The 17,558-nt window shown below is 46.7% G+C and overlaps 2 protein-coding genes and 1 long non-coding RNA gene across 4 annotated transcripts; all 3 read left to right on the top strand.

The window, feature by feature from the left end:
* The first annotated feature begins 2,721 nt into the window (after positions 1 to 2,721).
* On the top strand, positions 2,722 to 4,987 carry LOC123045015 (uncharacterized). Of its 2 annotated transcripts, XR_006420951.1 has the most exons (4): positions 2,722 to 2,929; positions 4,114 to 4,209; positions 4,333 to 4,430; positions 4,542 to 4,987. It is a non-coding gene; the product is annotated as an uncharacterized lncRNA (long non-coding RNA). The 2 variants fall into 2 exon arrangements; XR_006420950.1 differs by having other exon boundaries at positions 2,724 to 4,209.
* A 3,328-nt stretch (positions 4,988 to 8,315) lies between these two features.
* Positions 8,316 to 10,575, top strand: LOC123045016 (glycosyltransferase BC10-like). Its single transcript, XM_044467924.1, has 2 exons — positions 8,316 to 9,678; positions 10,204 to 10,575. Exon 1 carries the CDS (start codon positions 8,544 to 8,546, stop codon positions 9,639 to 9,641), a length of 1,098 nt encoding a protein of 365 aa, XP_044323859.1. The 5' UTR covers positions 8,316 to 8,543; the 3' UTR covers positions 9,642 to 9,678; positions 10,204 to 10,575.
* On the top strand, positions 10,029 to 16,342 carry LOC123039225 (uncharacterized). The gene is made up of 9 exons (XM_044462478.1): positions 10,029 to 10,050; positions 10,204 to 10,285; positions 11,153 to 11,609; positions 12,234 to 12,361; positions 12,893 to 12,984; positions 13,198 to 13,239; positions 13,309 to 13,443; positions 14,224 to 15,107; positions 15,948 to 16,342. Exons 1-8 carry the CDS (start codon positions 10,029 to 10,031, stop codon positions 14,277 to 14,279), a joined length of 1,014 nt encoding a protein of 337 aa, XP_044318413.1. The 3' UTR covers positions 14,280 to 15,107; positions 15,948 to 16,342.
* Positions 16,343 to 17,558: the final 1,216 nt, after the last annotated feature.

Genomic DNA, 17,558 nt, shown 5'->3' on the forward strand with positions numbered 1-17,558 from the left:
AAAACAACTCAGTCCGAGTTAGTTCTAATAAAATCATACCAAAACCATATAAAATTGTTGCAAACATGGCATGAATACTTCATAAATTATAGATAAGTAGGAGACGTATCAACGTCAAAACTGCATTCCTTAATGGATTTCTTAAAGAAGAGTTGTATATGATGCAACCAGAAGGTTTTGTCGATCCTAAAGATGCTAAGAAAGTGTGCAAGCTCCAACGATCCATCTATGGACTGGTGCAAGCATCTCGGAGTTAGAATATACGCTTTGATGAGGTGATCAAAGCATATGGTTTTATACATACTTACGGAGAAGCCTGTATTTACAAGAAAGTGAGTGGGAGCTCTGTAGCATTTCTGATATTATATGTGGATGACATATTGTTGATTGCAAATGATATAGAATTTCTGGATAGTATAAAAGGATACTTGAATAAGAATTTTTCAATGAAAAACCTCGATGAAGCTGCTTATATATTGGCATCAAGATCTATAGGGATAGATCAAGATGCTTAATAGGACTTTCACAAAGCACATACCTTGACAAAGTTTTGAAGAAGTTCAAAATGGATCAGTCAAAGAAAGGGTTCTTGCCTGTGTTACAAGGTGTGAAATTGAGTTAGACTCAAAGCCCGACCACTGTAGAGTGAAAATGAAAGTCATTCCCTATGCCTCAGTCATAGGTTCTATCATGTATGCTATGCTGTGTACCAGACGTGATGTGTGCCTTGCCATAAGTTTGGCAGGGAGGTACCAAAGTAATCCAGGAGTGGATCACTGGACAATGGTCAAGAACATCCTGAAGTACCTGAAAAGGACCAAGATATGTTTTTCGTTTATGAAGGTGACGAAGAGCTCGTCGTAAATGGTTACGTCGATGCTAGCTTCGACACTGATCCGGATGACTCTAAGTCACAAACTGTATACATATTTTTATTGAATGGTGGAGTTGTCAGTTGGTGCAGTTCCAAGCAGAGCATTGTGGCGGGGTCTATGTTGGAAGCGGAGTACATAGCTGCTTCGAAAGCAGCGCGTGAAGGAATCTGGATGAAGGAGTTCATATCCGATCTAGGTGTAATACCCAGTGCATCGGGTCCAATGAAAATCTTTTGTGAAAACACTGGAGCAATTGCCTTAGAAAAGACATCTAGGTTTCACAAGAGAACCAAACACATCAAGAGACGCTTCAACTCCATTCGTGAAAAGGTCAAGGATGGAGACACAGAAATTTGCAAAAGTACATATGGATCTGAATGTGGCAGACCCGTTGACTAAGCCTCTTCCACGAGCAAAACATGATCAGCACCAAGACTCCATGGGTGTCAGATTCATTACAATGTAATCCAGATTATTGACTCTAGTGCAAGTGGGAGACTGGTGGAAATATGCCCAAGAGACCATAATAAAGTTGTTATTATTATATTTCCTTATTCATGATAAAGGTTTATTATTCATGCAAGAATTGTATTGATCGAAAACTTAAATACATGTGTGGATACATAAACGAAATACCGCGTCCCTAGTAAGCCTCTACTAGACTAGCTCGTTGATCAAAGATGGTTAAGGTTTTCTAACCATAGACATGAGTTGTCACTTGATAACGGGATCACATCATTAGGAGAATGGTGTGGTGGACAAGACCCATCCGTTAGCTTAGCATATGATCGTTAAGTTTATTGCTATTGCTTTCTTAATGTCAAATACATATTCCTTCGACTATGAGATCATGCAACTCTCGGATACCGGAGGAGTACTAAGGAGTTAGTTACGAGATGGTGTATTAGGAACGAGTAAAGAGACTTGCCGGTAACGAGATTGAACTAGGTATGAAGATACTGACGATCGAATCTCGGGCAAGTAACATACCGATAGACAAAGGGAATTATGTATGTTGTCATAAGGTTTGACCAAAAAAGATCTTCGTAGAATATGTAGGAACCAATATGGGCATCCAAGTTCCGCTATTGGTTATTGATCGGAGAAGTGTCTCGGTCATGTCTACATAGTTCTCGAACCCATAGGGTCCGCATGCTTAACGTTCGTTGACGATATAGTGTTATATGAGTTATATGATTTGGTGACCGAATGTTGTTCGGAGTCCCGGATGAGATCACAGAGATGACGAGGAGTTCCGAAATGGTTTGGAGGTAAAGATTGATATATATGACGATGCTATTTGGATACCAGAAAGGTTTCGGGTTGTACTGGGTAACCATCGGATCACCGGAAAGGGTTCTGGGAGGCCCGGGAGGTCTATGGGCCTAATGGGCCAAGGGGAGGCACACACACCAGCCCACAAGGGGCTCGGCGCACCCTCTCCCTGGCCGCCGGCCCTCTGGCAAGGAAAGGGGGAGGGTTGGGCCCTCCTGCCTTTCCCTCCTCATGAGAGAAAGGGAGGCGGGCGCCACCTTCCCTACATTCCTCCCGCGCGCCAATAAGGAAGGGGGGGGGGCAGGGCAGGAGCCCAAGGGGGATTTGCCCCCCTTGGGGCGCCTCCTGGCTGCCTCCCCTCTTCCCTCACCTATTACAAAACAGTATAACGCGTCGAGCTACGGCTCCTCACAACGTTTTCACGTCTCTGGGCCTCATCTGGAGTCTGTTGGGCCGCTACTCTGTAGACTTACCTACGCCATTTGTGGTTTATTGGGCCAGAAGTCACTCCTTGAATCTCGGCTCTTGTTTTACTGGGCCCTAGAACTCGCCTTCACCAAGGCTTGTTCACGAGAAAAAAAAAAGACCTAGCCAGCATAAGAGAGATGCCCTTCCGGTGGCGATGCAGATCGAGGCGAAGCGGCCGATCGATAGGGATCCTCTCAGACGCGCCAAGCAGAGGCGATTCATCGCAGCTGATGTGGCAGGTCAAGGCGAAGCGTCGCTGCGACCGCCGCTGTCGATTGAAGTCTCTCCGGCCTCCGCTGAAATTAATGGAGGTCAGTTTCTGTTTCGCCAGCCTTTGAGTTTGTGCACATGTATATATGTTCGTCGCCTGCGCTCTCCCATCTCACTTCATATTCCGGCAGCATCACGTGGAGCACCTATGCTTATCGGTTAGGTTTCCTATATCTTCATCTTTGATGCAAATTCCCCTCCTCTTCCCCCTCCCCTACAATCCCCTCTTCAACCCTATGATTTCACTGTGTTAATGTCTTTCCCAATCACAGTTTTCAACAGATAGTGGTCAACCAATATTGGAAAATTTTGTAGGCTTATATATTGCTCCATGGAATTCTTAACCTCAAAATTTGCGATGGCTGCCAGCCAGATAATTAGTTCCAGTGTACTGCCATATCTCATATGTTCATGCTTTGTTATCCATAAATTTAGGGCATTTAATGTCATTCATGGCATGGTATTCCTTTTACTGTATACGATAGGTTGCTTAGAACAATATAGTGAAATGCAGAAAAGAGTGTAATCAATCTGTCCTAGATGGAGGCAAAACCAGAACATGTTCTGGTTCTGTCCATATGTGATCATATTTAACATACGACAAGTTGCATTGTTCTTGTTGCTAGAGCTTTCAAGAGGTGACACAGGCCCTGCAGCACTACAGATTGTGCAACCGTCTTAGATGGCCACTATAGCTCAGGGCCTCATTGGCAGTTCACAAAGAGCAATAGCTTCTCATCCATTAGTGTTGCTGAAAGAGCATGAACCTTGCCCATCTTTTTTTTAGGCTTAAGGGTTAAGGCAGGCGCTCTCTCTGCCACTCGATTAGATTAGTAAGCAAAATTATTTACATGGGGATCAGAAAGGAGATCAGAGAAAAGAAAAGGTCGAGGCCAAGGGCCAGCAAAAAAAGATCACACATACAGAGGTTTCTTCTCCTTTTAAGATCGATTGCCAGCTTCTTAGCTCTCTTATAATATTGTGAACTGGTAATATCTCGCTCAACACCAATATTTTGTGTTGTCCAGTGTTCAGCATTGCAGGGAATAATGAACTTGAGAAGGCTGAGCAGCAACCGGCAGTTAAAGCTCTCAAAGATAGGCTGATAACAAAGATTATTATTGTTCCTTCAATTTACTTGCTTCGTCTTTAGTAGCTTTACTAGCTCTTTATTGTTTTGGTTGTTAATATGTTCTGTTAAAAAATATTGACCTTGTTTATGCAGGTTAAAGAAATTACAGAAAAAGCTTTGAAAATCATTAACAACTAGGCTTGACGCCAAAAGGGTAGGATCCTTCACAAAATATCTCCTACTGGTTAGGTATGCAACATGCCCCTCTCCAATTCACTACACATTGTACATTCAGAATTGCTGGATATAGATGCAGTACAAAGAAATTAATCAAAAATCACTACAATGTGGGTATTTTGCTGCACACACCAGTGAGGTGAAGGATGTGTTGTACTCTGAAGAAATCGTCTTGGGGTCAACCACATGCCAGACTCTGATTGACGTTCAAAGTGGAGGACCTCCAGAACTAGGTAAGAACTGGAAACATCTGCCTATAATCTTCCTTACATGAGCAACATTGTCGTCTTCAGTCTCCAACTTTCAGTCGCTGGCATGATGCTTTCGTGATTCTGTCTATGTAGGCCCAGCAATTTGAAAGTTGAAACCTAAGACCTCACTTCACCGAAAATAGCTTCAGCCCGGAGGAAGGCTGCGGGATCATCAGAAATCCAAACGCAGTTAACAACTAACTCGACTCCAGTCGATGATGACAATGTGATAAACTACTACACCCTCATGAAGGAAGTGTGACAGAATCATAACCAGGGACATCCAGTTGGCATCACAATCCATTTTGCAAGCCACAAATGGCAGCTTATGTGTGCTCAACTATAATACTGAGATTGGTGTGCTGTTATATGAATGTCTACTACCTTAATAGAGTTTGTGAGAGTTTATAACGTCTTGACATTGTATAATCCTTAATGGTTGTAAAGAGTTGTGTGTACTCAGAAATCATCCTCGTATGTGTTGATCAAAGTAATAATCTAAAAAGTTATTTTTTGTGAATGCATTAATTGGAGCATAATACCGTCTTCATTGAGAATGGTTGTCTTATAATATCATATTACGTGCTTTCATATTAGTTGATACGATCCATTTTATAATATTCAGTGCATCATGGAATGCGATGTTAACATATTTGTGGGGGTAATTATCTTTACAGTTAGATATCATCCCGCTTTCTCAAATAATACATGTCAACCTTCCTGAAGATGGACGGGTGCGGCAACGCGCACTTTCATGGTCTAGTATATATATATGAGGGAGAGGGCACCACACAAGGCCACGACAATCTCTTAGCCGTGTGCGGCGCCACTCTCCACAGTTTCGTTCCTTGGTCATATTTTCAGAGTGCTTAGGTGATGCCCTGCGAAGATAGCATCACCATCACCATGTCGTCGTGCTGTCGGAACTCATCTACTATTTCACCCATCTTGCTGGATCAAGAAGGCGAGGACGTCATCGAGCTGAACGTGTACTGAAGCGGAGGTACCGTATGTTCGATACTAGATCGGCAATATTTGCCACCTTGGGTAGATGTCATCCGTAAGATAGTAGCCATAGTTGTATGTATGGCCATTTGCTACAAACTCCACCGGTGTAGTTTTATCATTTGCAATCTTATTCATGAGTGGTGACCGATTAAGAACCTTGATGTCATTCAAAGATCGAGGAATTCCAAAAAAATATGCCAAATCCAAGTCTCGTGATCGGCCACCACTTCAAGAATTATAGTGTAACCCTTTTTCTGGTCGTGGAATTGTCCATGCCATGCCTTAGGACAGTTCTTCCAACTCCAATGCATGTAATCTATTGAGACAAGCATACCTTGGAACCCACGAGCTTTATTCATCTCCAAAAGCCTTACGGTGTCTTCAGCATTGGGAGCTCTCAAATATTCCGGACCAAACACTTGCACAATTCCGTTTGCGAAGCGCTTGACACACATGATGGCTTGACCATGGCTAAGCGGTCATCAACGAGATCCACCGGAATACCGTATGCCAACATACACAAAGCAGCGGTCACCTTTTGAAAGGTGCTATGCCCGAGTTCTCCAACGGCATTCCTTCTTTACTGAAAAAACCGATCATGGCTCGCCAGTTTCTCCACAATGCGTTTGGACAACGCGATGCCCCTCCTAAAACGGCACCGAAAGTAGGACTCGGGGTATATGCGATTCTCCACAAAATAGTACCTCATCAATCTGTTGTGGGCATCGATCTTATCCCTCCATAATTTCTGACGACCCATAACCGAACCATCGTGCTTCATCTTTTTATTGACATGCATAGCTAGGATCATTGCGAGGTCTTCGTCCTCTTGAATATCAAATTCTTCATCGGAAGAATCATAGGACAAGCTCATCTGCAATATTGAATTTAAACTAGTTTTAAGACTACAAACAACATGCACCAAATTCATCTACAAAATATAAAGTTGAAGCAATACATACCTTGCAAGCATTTTGTCAAACACCTTATGGGCACTGACGTGCAAACGGCCGCCGAGCGCTGTTCGTTGGAGGAAGGGTGCGCTCGAGGGGCGGCGGCAAGGAGAGGAGGTGGAGGAAGCAGCAGCGGCGCGCGGGGATAGGCGGGGAGCGTCGACGGGTCACCGGAGCGAATGGGGAAGGTGCGTGCGGCGGCGCCTGGATGTCTCAGATCTGGCGGTTGGTGAAGTCGCGTACGAATCGTCGCTATCCAGCGTGCCGGAGCGGATGTAGCAAATACACCGCGTGCGATGCCGTTTTCCTCCGCGCACTGAACCAATTTTACCCCGCACACAATTATTGCGCGTCTGAGTGCTCGTTTCAGCCCGCGCGCAATAACATGATTTTTTTTCCAACGCGCGACTTATTTCCAGCGCACGCGGGAGATGATTAAAAAAGGTGTAGCTAGGACTCATCTAGATATGACATAACTATGTCACATCTAAGCATGACATCACACAGCATCAGCAAAAAGCAATTAAAAATATATTTTGTACAAATCTTGAAGCCCCTTATTATGTGATGAACTACTTAGATGTGACATTTTTAAAAAACATCTAGATGTGAATTAGTCATTCTGATTGAAAAAACACGTTACCGGCTACCCAGAGCATGTGGAGTCTTCATTTTAAAAGGTCAGCAAGCAGCTAAAAAAAGGTCAGCAAGCGACTCAAACCATGTAGGTCAAAGCATTGAACTATGGGTGACCATAAAAATGAATGCGCCCTCTTCATCGTCATGGGACGGATACGGACTGATACACTTGTGCACTGGGTGGTGGAGAAGAGTGACACAGCATCTGATGATGCATATATGGTTTTTTAGCACAGCATGGTTGGCAGGCGGACACGAACCTTGGTCTCTGCATGCTCCACACGTGTGATATGGTCGAGTTTCGAGCAGACTCCAGCTTGATGCCAAGGCAAGGCATGCATGGGACACGCGGGCGTGCAGAGGATGCCGATCGATGCGCTGCCGCTGCTGGCTACGGATACCATACCGATAGACACATGCGCGTCTCCTCTGCCCTGCCGTGCATTCGGCGAGCCAGTTCGCAGTGAGCTTACCTACCCTGCTGATCTCAACATTGAATTCCTCGGTTGCTGGCAAAATTCTCCGTGAGAAAGTGGTATATCAATACTGTACTTGCCTGAAGAAAAGCGAAACTGACGGGGCCCAAATTAGGGTGCGTTTGGTTGCAAGGGCGGTAATGAATGGGTTGGGATCGTTCAGAAAATAGACATGTTTGGTTATAAAGCACATGAATGGTTCGAGCCAAAAAAAGAGAATATGCCATGAAGATGCTGAACCGTTCCACCCAACCAAATCGGTCGAATCAAATGGCCGCCCTTTGCATGCATGACTATGTGAGCATGACTGGTGGTCCCGTCCTAAATAATTAGCTCACCACTTATATTCAGCCAAACACATGAATTGAATGGTTCAATCCCAAAAAAATTGAATGGTCCCAACCCATTCATACGACACATTCAACCAAACGCATCCTTAGGCAACTGGTTCGGATCCGATTCCCCACTAACACACCGCCCGATTAACAAAGAAACCGCACTAGGACACAATATCTTGGCAAATCGCATCCGACGGCCCGTATTCATCCTTACCCTCAAACTCGGCCCGACAGCCATCCATCCGCCTTCCTCGCCCTGCCTTGCCCTCCAAAAGAAAAATAGTACTCCACACCCACTGCCACAGAGACCCCACCAAACCACGGGCCTGCATGTCACGGACCGAAGCAAAGAAAATCCCGTGGCGCACTTGATATTCATTCCTGCCTTGCCTCCCTAAAAAAAACTTGATATTGCTGCCACGTCGGTGTCCGCCGAGCTGAGAGTGAAACAAAGACAAAGAGAAGGAGAAAGCGATAGGAGAGGCGGACGCGAGACGGGACTAGCGCCACTCCATTCCACTTCCCTCCCTCGCTTGCCTTCCTTCCTTCCTTCCTAGCGTAGCATTCCCTATAGAAACCCTCGATTCTGATCGCCGGGATGAGGTTCTGACCCCCGATTCGGTCCGTCGATTGTGATTTCCCCTCGATTTCGTGCGGGATTAGTGGCCGGAATTAATCGCCATGACGGCGTCGTCGCCGATGGTGCTGTCCCTCCTGCTCTTCGCCTCGCTCACGGCGCTGCTCGTCCTGGCCCCTCGCACGGCGTCGCCGCCGCTGCCGCTGGCCGTGGTGGTTGGGGACGAGGAGGCGCCGCCGGCCGCCGCTGGTGCTGCTGCGGGGATCAGCGGCGGAGGGGCGGGAGTTGAGGAGGGACCGGAGGACCTCGCGCTATACCGGCGCGTGACGCTCGACGCCGGCGAGGGCGCGGCGGTGGCGTCCAAGGTGGCGTTCATGTTCCTGACCAACTCCGACCTCACCTTCGCGCCGCTTTGGGAGCGCTTCTTCGCGGGGCACGCTGACCAGTTCAACGTCTACGTGCACGCAGACCCGGCGGTGCGGCTGCGGCTCCCCCCTACGCCTTCCTTCCGGGGCCGCTTCGTCGCGGCCAAGCCGACGCGGCGCGGGGACCCGAGCCTCATCGCTGCGGCGCGGCGGCTGCTTGTCGCCGCGCTACTCGACGACCCGGCCAACGCCTACTTCGCGCTGCTCTCGCAGCACTGCGTCCCGCTCCACTCCTTCCCGCGGCTCTACGAGGCGCTCTTCCCGCCCAAGGCCGCGCACCACCACCGCCTCCCGAGCTATATCGAGGTGCTCACCGGCGAGCCCCAGATGCCCGCGCGCTACGTGGCGCGCGGTGACGACGCCATGCTCCCGGAGGTGCCCTTCGACCGGTTCCGCATCGGCTCCCAGTTCTTCACGCTGGCCCGCCGCCACGCCGTGCTAGTCGTCCGCGAGCGCCGTCTCTGGCGAAAGTTTAGGGAGCCGTGCCTGCCGGAGTCGCAGGGCTCGTGCTACCCGGAGGAGCACTATTTCCCGACGCTTCTCGACATGGCCGACCCCGCCGGCTGCACCCGGTACACGCTCACGCGCGTCAACTGGACCGACAGCTTCGAGGGCCACCCGCACACGTATTCCGCGCCAGAGGTGTCGCCGCGGCTCATCGCCGAGCTACGCCAGTCCAACAGCTCCACCTATGAGCACATGTTCGCGCGCAAGTTCGCGCCCGACTGCCTTGGCCCGCTCATGGCCATCGCCGACACCGTCATCTTCAAAGATTGATCGATGCGGTGCTCTGCATCATAGATACACGTAGGAGGTACGTTCTGACGCCTGATTTCTGTAACGTTTCAAGGTTCTAGACACTACTGATTGGTTATGCTCGTGAGCCATGCGTGTATTTCAATCACAAAATAATTTGCAGCCCGTAGATGATCGAAACATATTGCAAATGTCATTTCACTCCCCAAATTCATTTAAGATGCTGCAACATGACTGAAGAACACTGAGTACTTCTTCTGGGAAAAATCTCCTATCTACTTTAGTTTCCATATGTAAGCATGTTGCTTCGTTTAATTCGAGACGAAATCGACAACTCGATTAGTCTTGTGCTCTCTTGATGGATGAGATCATGCGTGTACGTGTCAGAACTCAATAGTCAACAGCGATATGCTGAGACCCCCTGAGTGCCGTATTCAACGACTGTAACGCAGTGTACTGCTACGCATTGTCTTGCCTTTTGACTAGTTTTCCCTTCAGATAGAGTAGTTGGCTCGCTGTATAGTTCAGTTCTATTGGCGAAATCGAACTACTCCTGGCTAAGAAACCTCATTTGCTTTTGCAGGTCTATCCGTTGAGAGTTGCGCGTGCGAGAAGACGAAAGCAGTGTCGTTATTCTCCGTTGAATCTTCACACGGTTCAGACTGGTGCTTTGCCTCTGTGCCCTCCACCGTTCTTCTCCTCCTGGTACTTCTATGTAGACTTAAGTGGCAACAACCTAATGCAAAGCGGCAGGTGTTGCATCTGATGGTCAGTCCATCCATCCACTGTATTTTTCCTACCTCGTGCGGCTGCCTAAGGCTGCTGTTCTGTTGAAATGCGTAAAAGGATGGATTGTGGCGGTGTTCTGTTCAGCTGAAACTGAAAAGGAACTTTGTACCGGTTTATTTCAGCTTGTGTACATAACCAAGGAATAAAATAATCATTCTGCATTCAAGTTTTCGTAGCACTAGCACCGTGACTCTCATTGTTTTCTTATAAGAACAGGGAGCTACCTCCCCGGTTCCATTGCCAGAATGAAACGACGGAGAAAGTCTTACAAACAGCTCACTTAGTGGAGCAGTTCAGCAAAAGCAAAACATAAAAGCTAAGCCAATGGTGCGGACATATTTTTGGACAACCAAATAACGCAAAACACCCTCCAGCAAGCTCAACATAAACGCAGACTAAGGGCATGTACAATGGTGGCATATGAATACATATGCTCCATGACAAAAAGTAATTTGCCCCATGACAAAAAGTAATTTGAGGCACCTACATTTATTTTTTCTTTCCAATGCAAGCTATCATTAGTGGGTCTCATTAAAAAAATCTCTACTTTTAATGGATAACATTTATTTTTTCTTCCCAATGCAAGCTACCATTAGTGAGTCTCATTAAAAAAATCTCTACGACGACTTGATGAATAGTCTACGCGGTTTTTTTCGCTGGTTTTTCCTGTCATTCTCCCACCTCCGTTTTATTTTCGTCATCCTCTTACCACTTTCTTCTGGTTTTTATCTTCATCCTCCCAGGCTCGTCAGATCTCGATCTGGTTCATCTCCCAAACGACGCCCCAGCCCCGAGAGGAGCCGCCGCCGCCACCGGGGAACGAGAGGAGCCGCCGCCTGCAGTTGCGGAGGAGCGGAGCTGGCCGGGTTTGCGGGGGAAGCCGGCGCGGGCGAAGCCGGCAGGACGGGCTGCGGGGAAACCGGCAAGCCGGGCGGCGGGAGCCGGCGGCCAGGAAGCGGCAGAAGCCGGCCTGCGTGGGGTGGGAGCCGGTCGAGGCACGAGAGCCGCGCGGAGGCCGGCGCGAGGCTGGGGAGCCCGCAGCCGGAGCGGGGGCGCCCAGGCGGCACAGCGAGGCGGGACCGCGGGAGCAGCGCGGCACCGGGCGGAGCAGGCGGTGACGCAGCGCCGCGGGGGCGCGCACGCGGAGGTGCAGGTGCCCGCGCGCGCGGCGGAGCAGCGAGGGGCCGACGACCACCACAGGTGCGCCTCCCTCTCCCTCGAGACTCCAGCTCCCCAGCGGCCATCCCTCCTTTTCCCCAAGTCCACGACCACTGCTGCTTCGAGGCCGAGGAGACCATCGGGTAGCAGCTAGCTCAGGTCGGGGTCACAGTCCAACAATGCAAGGAGCCAAGGAGGGTGGTCCAGCCGAGAGAAGGATGTTGCGAGAGGGGATGAAGCGGCAGTTGCGTGGCCGTGTTGACCCGAGCTGGTTGCTAGAGCGGATGGAGTGGTGGCTGCACGGATTCCTTATTGGAGGTGCCGGTATGCGCGCATGCCTTCTTGATTTTGTACCTGCCTCTTTCCTGACAGGATTCTGACTCTGCCTCGGCGTTCTTCTACTTTGTGTCTGTTCAGAATGATGCACTGATGCAGGTTTCGTACACATGCTTTTCTTTTTCCTTCTTCGTATGCCTATCTGTGAATCTTGTGAGCCATGATTGGCATGCTGCTGTGTATGTCATTCTGTCACTTATATTGATTCTTGTTGAGGCGCTGCTGCCACCTAATTTTTTGAATTGATGCTAGAAATAACAAACTAATACAGAGAGAATGTACAAATTTATTACACATGATTGAGGGCGATAATCTATATATTTCCTGCAGTACCTTCATATCCTCTGCTGCAGCAGATGCAGATGGAGCACACCGTGGGATATCCCCATCCACCACGGTCACTGCCGTCAAGGGCTTCTTCATGGATCTGGGACGCCATGGACCTGCAGCTCCTCAAGGTTTGGACTTTCTACTGAACCATCGTGTCCATCATGTGTAGAACACGCTGCACTGTTAAGTCAAGGTTCAGGGCGACGTATGCCGTAGCCCCATATGGCTTTTCCAATGCAGGACCTTCTACATCTCTGCATATCGATCCACCAAGTCAAAGTTAATCTGATATGTTCAAGTTAACCATGGATCAATTCTGGAATACTTGTTAGTTGATGTTGTAGGCAGTTCGTCTCTGGAGTTACACGATCTTTTCTTGGAGTAGTATTCCCTTAAAATATTTGATCTCTTATCTATTAAAATAAATGTTAATAGAAAAGACATCTTTGGTCTCAAGAATTAGTACTACTCCCATTTGTATTTTCTAACCATATTTTTTATTTTCAAATAACATCAAACCTATGTCTAGATTGTATATTACAAACGGTTGTGCTGAAAGAACTCAGAGGATTTTCATGGTTGTGCTTACTAGAGCATCAAAATTTTGTTGTTATGCTGCTGTAGACCTTCTGAACATCTTTAAGGTGTTTTTGCCTCAGGTTCTTGTACCCCAACCTCTCGGACCCCTTGAACGGGGAGGCGGCTTCGCTGATGACGCGCGACAAGAAGGCATACAACCAGAAAGTCCAAGGTATGGTCTGCAACAACACCTCTCTCTATTGTGCTTCTATCTGTTCTGTGGATTAATTCAGAATGCTGCTCATTATGGTTTGATAAAAAAAATGTTCAGAATCTGATGCGTGACGATCAGATGGTCAAAAAAGTGACGTTGTGTGACGATCGGATGGTTCTTCAAGCTCCCAGCATGACGTACTCTCCATCTCTTGTCTCTTTCGCACGGCAGGGCAGAGGGATTTGGTCGAGGACCGCAGCGTCGGCGACCCAGGTATCTTCTTCTCCACTATGTCGATCATGGGCCCTTTGTCTAATCTGCAATGACACATGGCATTGACAGGTACAAGCACGTGGCGGCGTGGCGGCAACTGGGATGCACATGAGGCTACTGTTCTTCTACCGGTTCACAGCGTCCATGTGACACCGCCGAGCCCTTCATTTGCGTCCTCCTGGGAGACCACCATGCAGCACCAAGGTTAAAAAAAGCCCCCTGTTGTTGTCTCCCTTTCAGTTGAAATATATCCTTTTACATGCTCAGGTCATAAGTTTGTGATCTGCAAGGTTTATATGAAAAAGGAATTCCAACTATGATAAGTTGTAGCTTTGATACCAACTGTTAGACTATGTGTGCTCCCTGATTTTCCCGTCTGATTTTCCAGTGACTGCTCTCTGATGTATTTCTATTTCCATATGACAGAGTAATTAGCATTTCTGTTTTGATATCTCCCTCCTTAACTGAGTTTGTGAGTGATTTCAGCTCCATGAAGAAACCTCAAGTTTGATATTGCTTACTTATTTAACAAATACCAAAGCATGTCCATATCTTCAGACGGAAGCTATATACTCTAATTGCGGAGATTTTCTTTCTTTGTTAATCTCTTGAATAAGTTGGACTAGCTGTATATCTCTTTTTACACCACGATTTGTTTTTCATGTTGGAGTAGATATTGGCCCTCTGATAATACTAATATTGGTCCATTGAAGGTACTAATTTCAGAAAGATCATATGGGTGCATACCAGTATCAACTATTAAGGGAGCAAAGTAATTACTTGTCGTTCCTTATTGTTGTGAAAGTTCATATTTGTTTGCTATATAGATGCTCTTCATAGACTGTGGTTTAAAATTCAAAATCCTTTATATCTCGTTGTTATTATTTGGTTCAGTACCTGCTACGTTCCTATGGCTGGCTGCCCTTAAGTAGTTAAAAATAACGATGGCTCTTCGACATTATTGATTGTCTGATGTCTTTGCAGGTGAGAATATAGATGATAGGAGAATGGGGGAAGATATAAATGCCTTGAGTGAATAAATAAATGGACGATTCATGGGGCTTCACTAATGGATAGCATCACACTGTCGCCTGAAATTGCTTTAGTGTATACACCCAGGGTATGTATATGGAACTAGCTACGTGAGTCATGTACTCATGTTTGAAATATATTATTTCCTGATGAAGGTGTCATGGCTTTGGCTGGACGTAAGAACATGCTTGGAGGTGATTGGTAATTTAAGATTAATCTTTGTTGCAACATAGCTTCTTGCCAGGAATTATCGGGACATTTTTACCAAGTAATTGATTTTTTTTCTTTGAGCTGCAGTTTGTTAACCAACTAGATGCACCATTTTTGACAAAGAAGGCCCCTTACTGTCCATTTTCTTTGCATCCTCGTGCGGATTTTTACACGCCCGTTTTCTGTAGCAGGCGCCTACATGCTCATGTTAGAGTTAATGGAGGATGAAGTGTGACCGTACTATCTCCTTGTGTCTACAACGACGTGTGTCAGTACTGTCTCCTTGACCGGCTCCTTAGGCTCTCCCTGTGCGGTAGCGGCTCAATCTCCGCGGTGCCGTCGAGGAGGGGCTGGGGCGGCCGTGTCTGGTGCGCTCTCGCTACTCATCGACCTTGCTGTTACTACCTCATCCTTGAAGCCATGGGTGGCCTCTAATTTTCCCTTTGGAGTGTTGAATGCAAACTGCAAAAGTAGAGCTGGTTGGCTAGCTGTTGATTTGATCGGGGGATAGCATATGAAGTGAGTAAACAGAAAGAAAGTGAGTAAACAGAAAGAAAGTGAGCATCCAAGCAGGAACTGCAAATGCTCTATTTTAGTCAAAGCATGGGAATGTGCACAAGGGAAAGGTCAGCTCTTGCAATATCATTTTCATGATACAGTGATCAAGTTTCTAAACAATCCTTGCAGACATGCCTTCCAATAGTATTTTATTCCATGGTCCATATTAGTATGTCATTTCCATGATACAATGATTTACTTTTTAGTTGTATATGCCTCCAAATTTGCTTTACATGTAACCATTGTAGAGGATTATAATGTGATATTGTGATCTACATGAAGAGTGTAGACACTACTATCTATTTCAATTTTTTTCAAATTCAGACTTCAGTGTAGATGTAGAGCTGCATGTGTGCCAATATGACTTACATTTGAATATAGGGAAAGTAGTGGCTGAACCCCACCTTGGTGCACCCACGCAATAAAACATACCAAAACATTTAAAAAAAATCTGAATATATGCACCTTGCTTTTAAACTCTCAACTAGATCCACCCTTGCAGAGTGTGGACGCACAAAAAACGGTTGAGTACTTACAGATGTGAGATCTTACATACACCCTTACACTGATTTTTTACTTCTTCCATCGTGTAGCTACAGGACCACAAACTAAGTCCCCCTGTCCTACCCTCTCATCCGCGCAGTTGTCGCCGACTACGCGTGTGCCTCCCGTTGTCACCACTGACTCGCTTTACTGTAAGAGTGTTCATTCCGTAATCGCCGTGAAAGATATCTAACCTCTAATATGAGGTTGTAAGATTACTTTGGTTAAACTTTCTATTTACCCTCTTCAGGACAATTGTATATGCCATTTGGTTATTCATGTACACCAGTATGACTTATGGCATTTCTGGATTGTCAACACCCCTGATCTGATTGTTTGATGTACTTATATCATTTTCTTTTCAGTCACCTCTTCATCCGAGCAGGGGTGGCGAGGGAACAGAAATGGTCGTGGTGAAAGTCGATTTAGTGCATCAAGGATTGGAGGTTGTGAGATTTTCAAGAGGTGATGAAGCACAATTTGTTATCGTGCCTTATAACATATATAGCAGTCGATGATGAGTACAAGCATAAGATGGTTGGCAATCTTTAGAGCATGAGACATACCTTTGCAGTCTGTAAGAGGATCAAATAACATGTTTTGTTGACAAGGATGATTTTGGAATTTCTATATAACATGCATGTACAATATGTTAACGAAGCTACATGAATGCTCGATGCTCTGTTCAAGACTTCTCGAGTAGAAGTGTGTATCAGTTTATCATTTTCATCTTCCTAAATAAAACCATCGATGTTTAACATGATTTATGGATATCTGGTTGTAGCTTAGCAGGCTTGAGGCCGCTGGCGCTTATCAAGATGAGTTTGGAAATACCCAGTTGAGAGGCGGGGGTTATCGGGTTTGTGTGAGGGGCGTGTGACGTCACCAAAACATCGAAGATAGTCACCAAAACATCGAAGATAGTGGCGGGGCTTATATAGATGGTTGGGGTTTCTGGCGGCTTGGGTTGGGCGGTGTTGACACATGATTAGGCAGGTGTAGGTGGTCACCAGCATCAAAGATGGTAGCAGGGTTTAGAGGAATAGCCAAGGGTGGCGGATGCTGGGGTGGGGTGGCGGCGACGGACGATTAGGCAGGTGGAGGTGGATGGGTCAAAGGGTGTGCAGGGTCACCAGCATAAAAAATGGTGGTAGAGTTTAGAGGGATGGTCGGGGGTGGAATGGAGGAAGAAGGCAACATTGGGAGGAAGAAATTAATGTCTTCTGCGAATTGCAACTACATGCTGCCACGTTTCATTTGCATAATTCATCCCGGACAATCGTAGAAACCTAAAGAAATATGTGCAACCATGTTAGAGATCTATTTGGCTGGATAGAGTAGGGAGAGTGTAGGGCGAAGCCTAGGATGGTTTGAATTGTCGCCGCCTTCCACAGTGACTCATCTTTTAATCGCCGCTGCTTTTGGATGCAGCCGTTGTCATGGGTAAGCGGTCTATGGGGGAATACGATGTGAAGGAGAGAGGGTGTCATGGAGAAGGTGACGTGGGTGTCATCCAGTTTTAAAGGAGAGGGATCCATGGAGAAATGTCCCGGTATGATGGAAAACCGAGCATGAAGTGGATATTCTGGTAGGAAAAGGGAATGATGCAACATGGGGCGGGTTTTTGGGTAGGGGCAAGCATTGGGGATAACAGGGCGCATAGTCTGGATAACGACATTTCTTCCCATATATGGGTTGGATTTGAGGAAGCAAGGACTATCCAAACGATTGAGTTTTGGGGAGCCCACTGGCACCCATTTGATGCCCGAACACACGGAACATATAAGGAAGACATGAGCTTCGACCTTGCCAAATACCTTAATTATTTGTTTGATTTATTTATATACATTGTAGCCCGTAGCAACGCACGGGCATTCTACTATGAAGAAGGTAAGTCATCTCCCATGCATCAGTGACAACTACCACGGTCATGAAGAAGGTAAGTCATCTCCCATGCATCAATTTTTTTTGGAATT

Source organism: Triticum aestivum, chromosome 2B (assembly GCF_018294505.1).
Source record: "Triticum aestivum cultivar Chinese Spring chromosome 2B, IWGSC CS RefSeq v2.1, whole genome shotgun sequence".
Classification (NCBI taxonomy): domain Eukaryota; kingdom Viridiplantae; phylum Streptophyta; class Magnoliopsida; order Poales; family Poaceae; genus Triticum; species Triticum aestivum.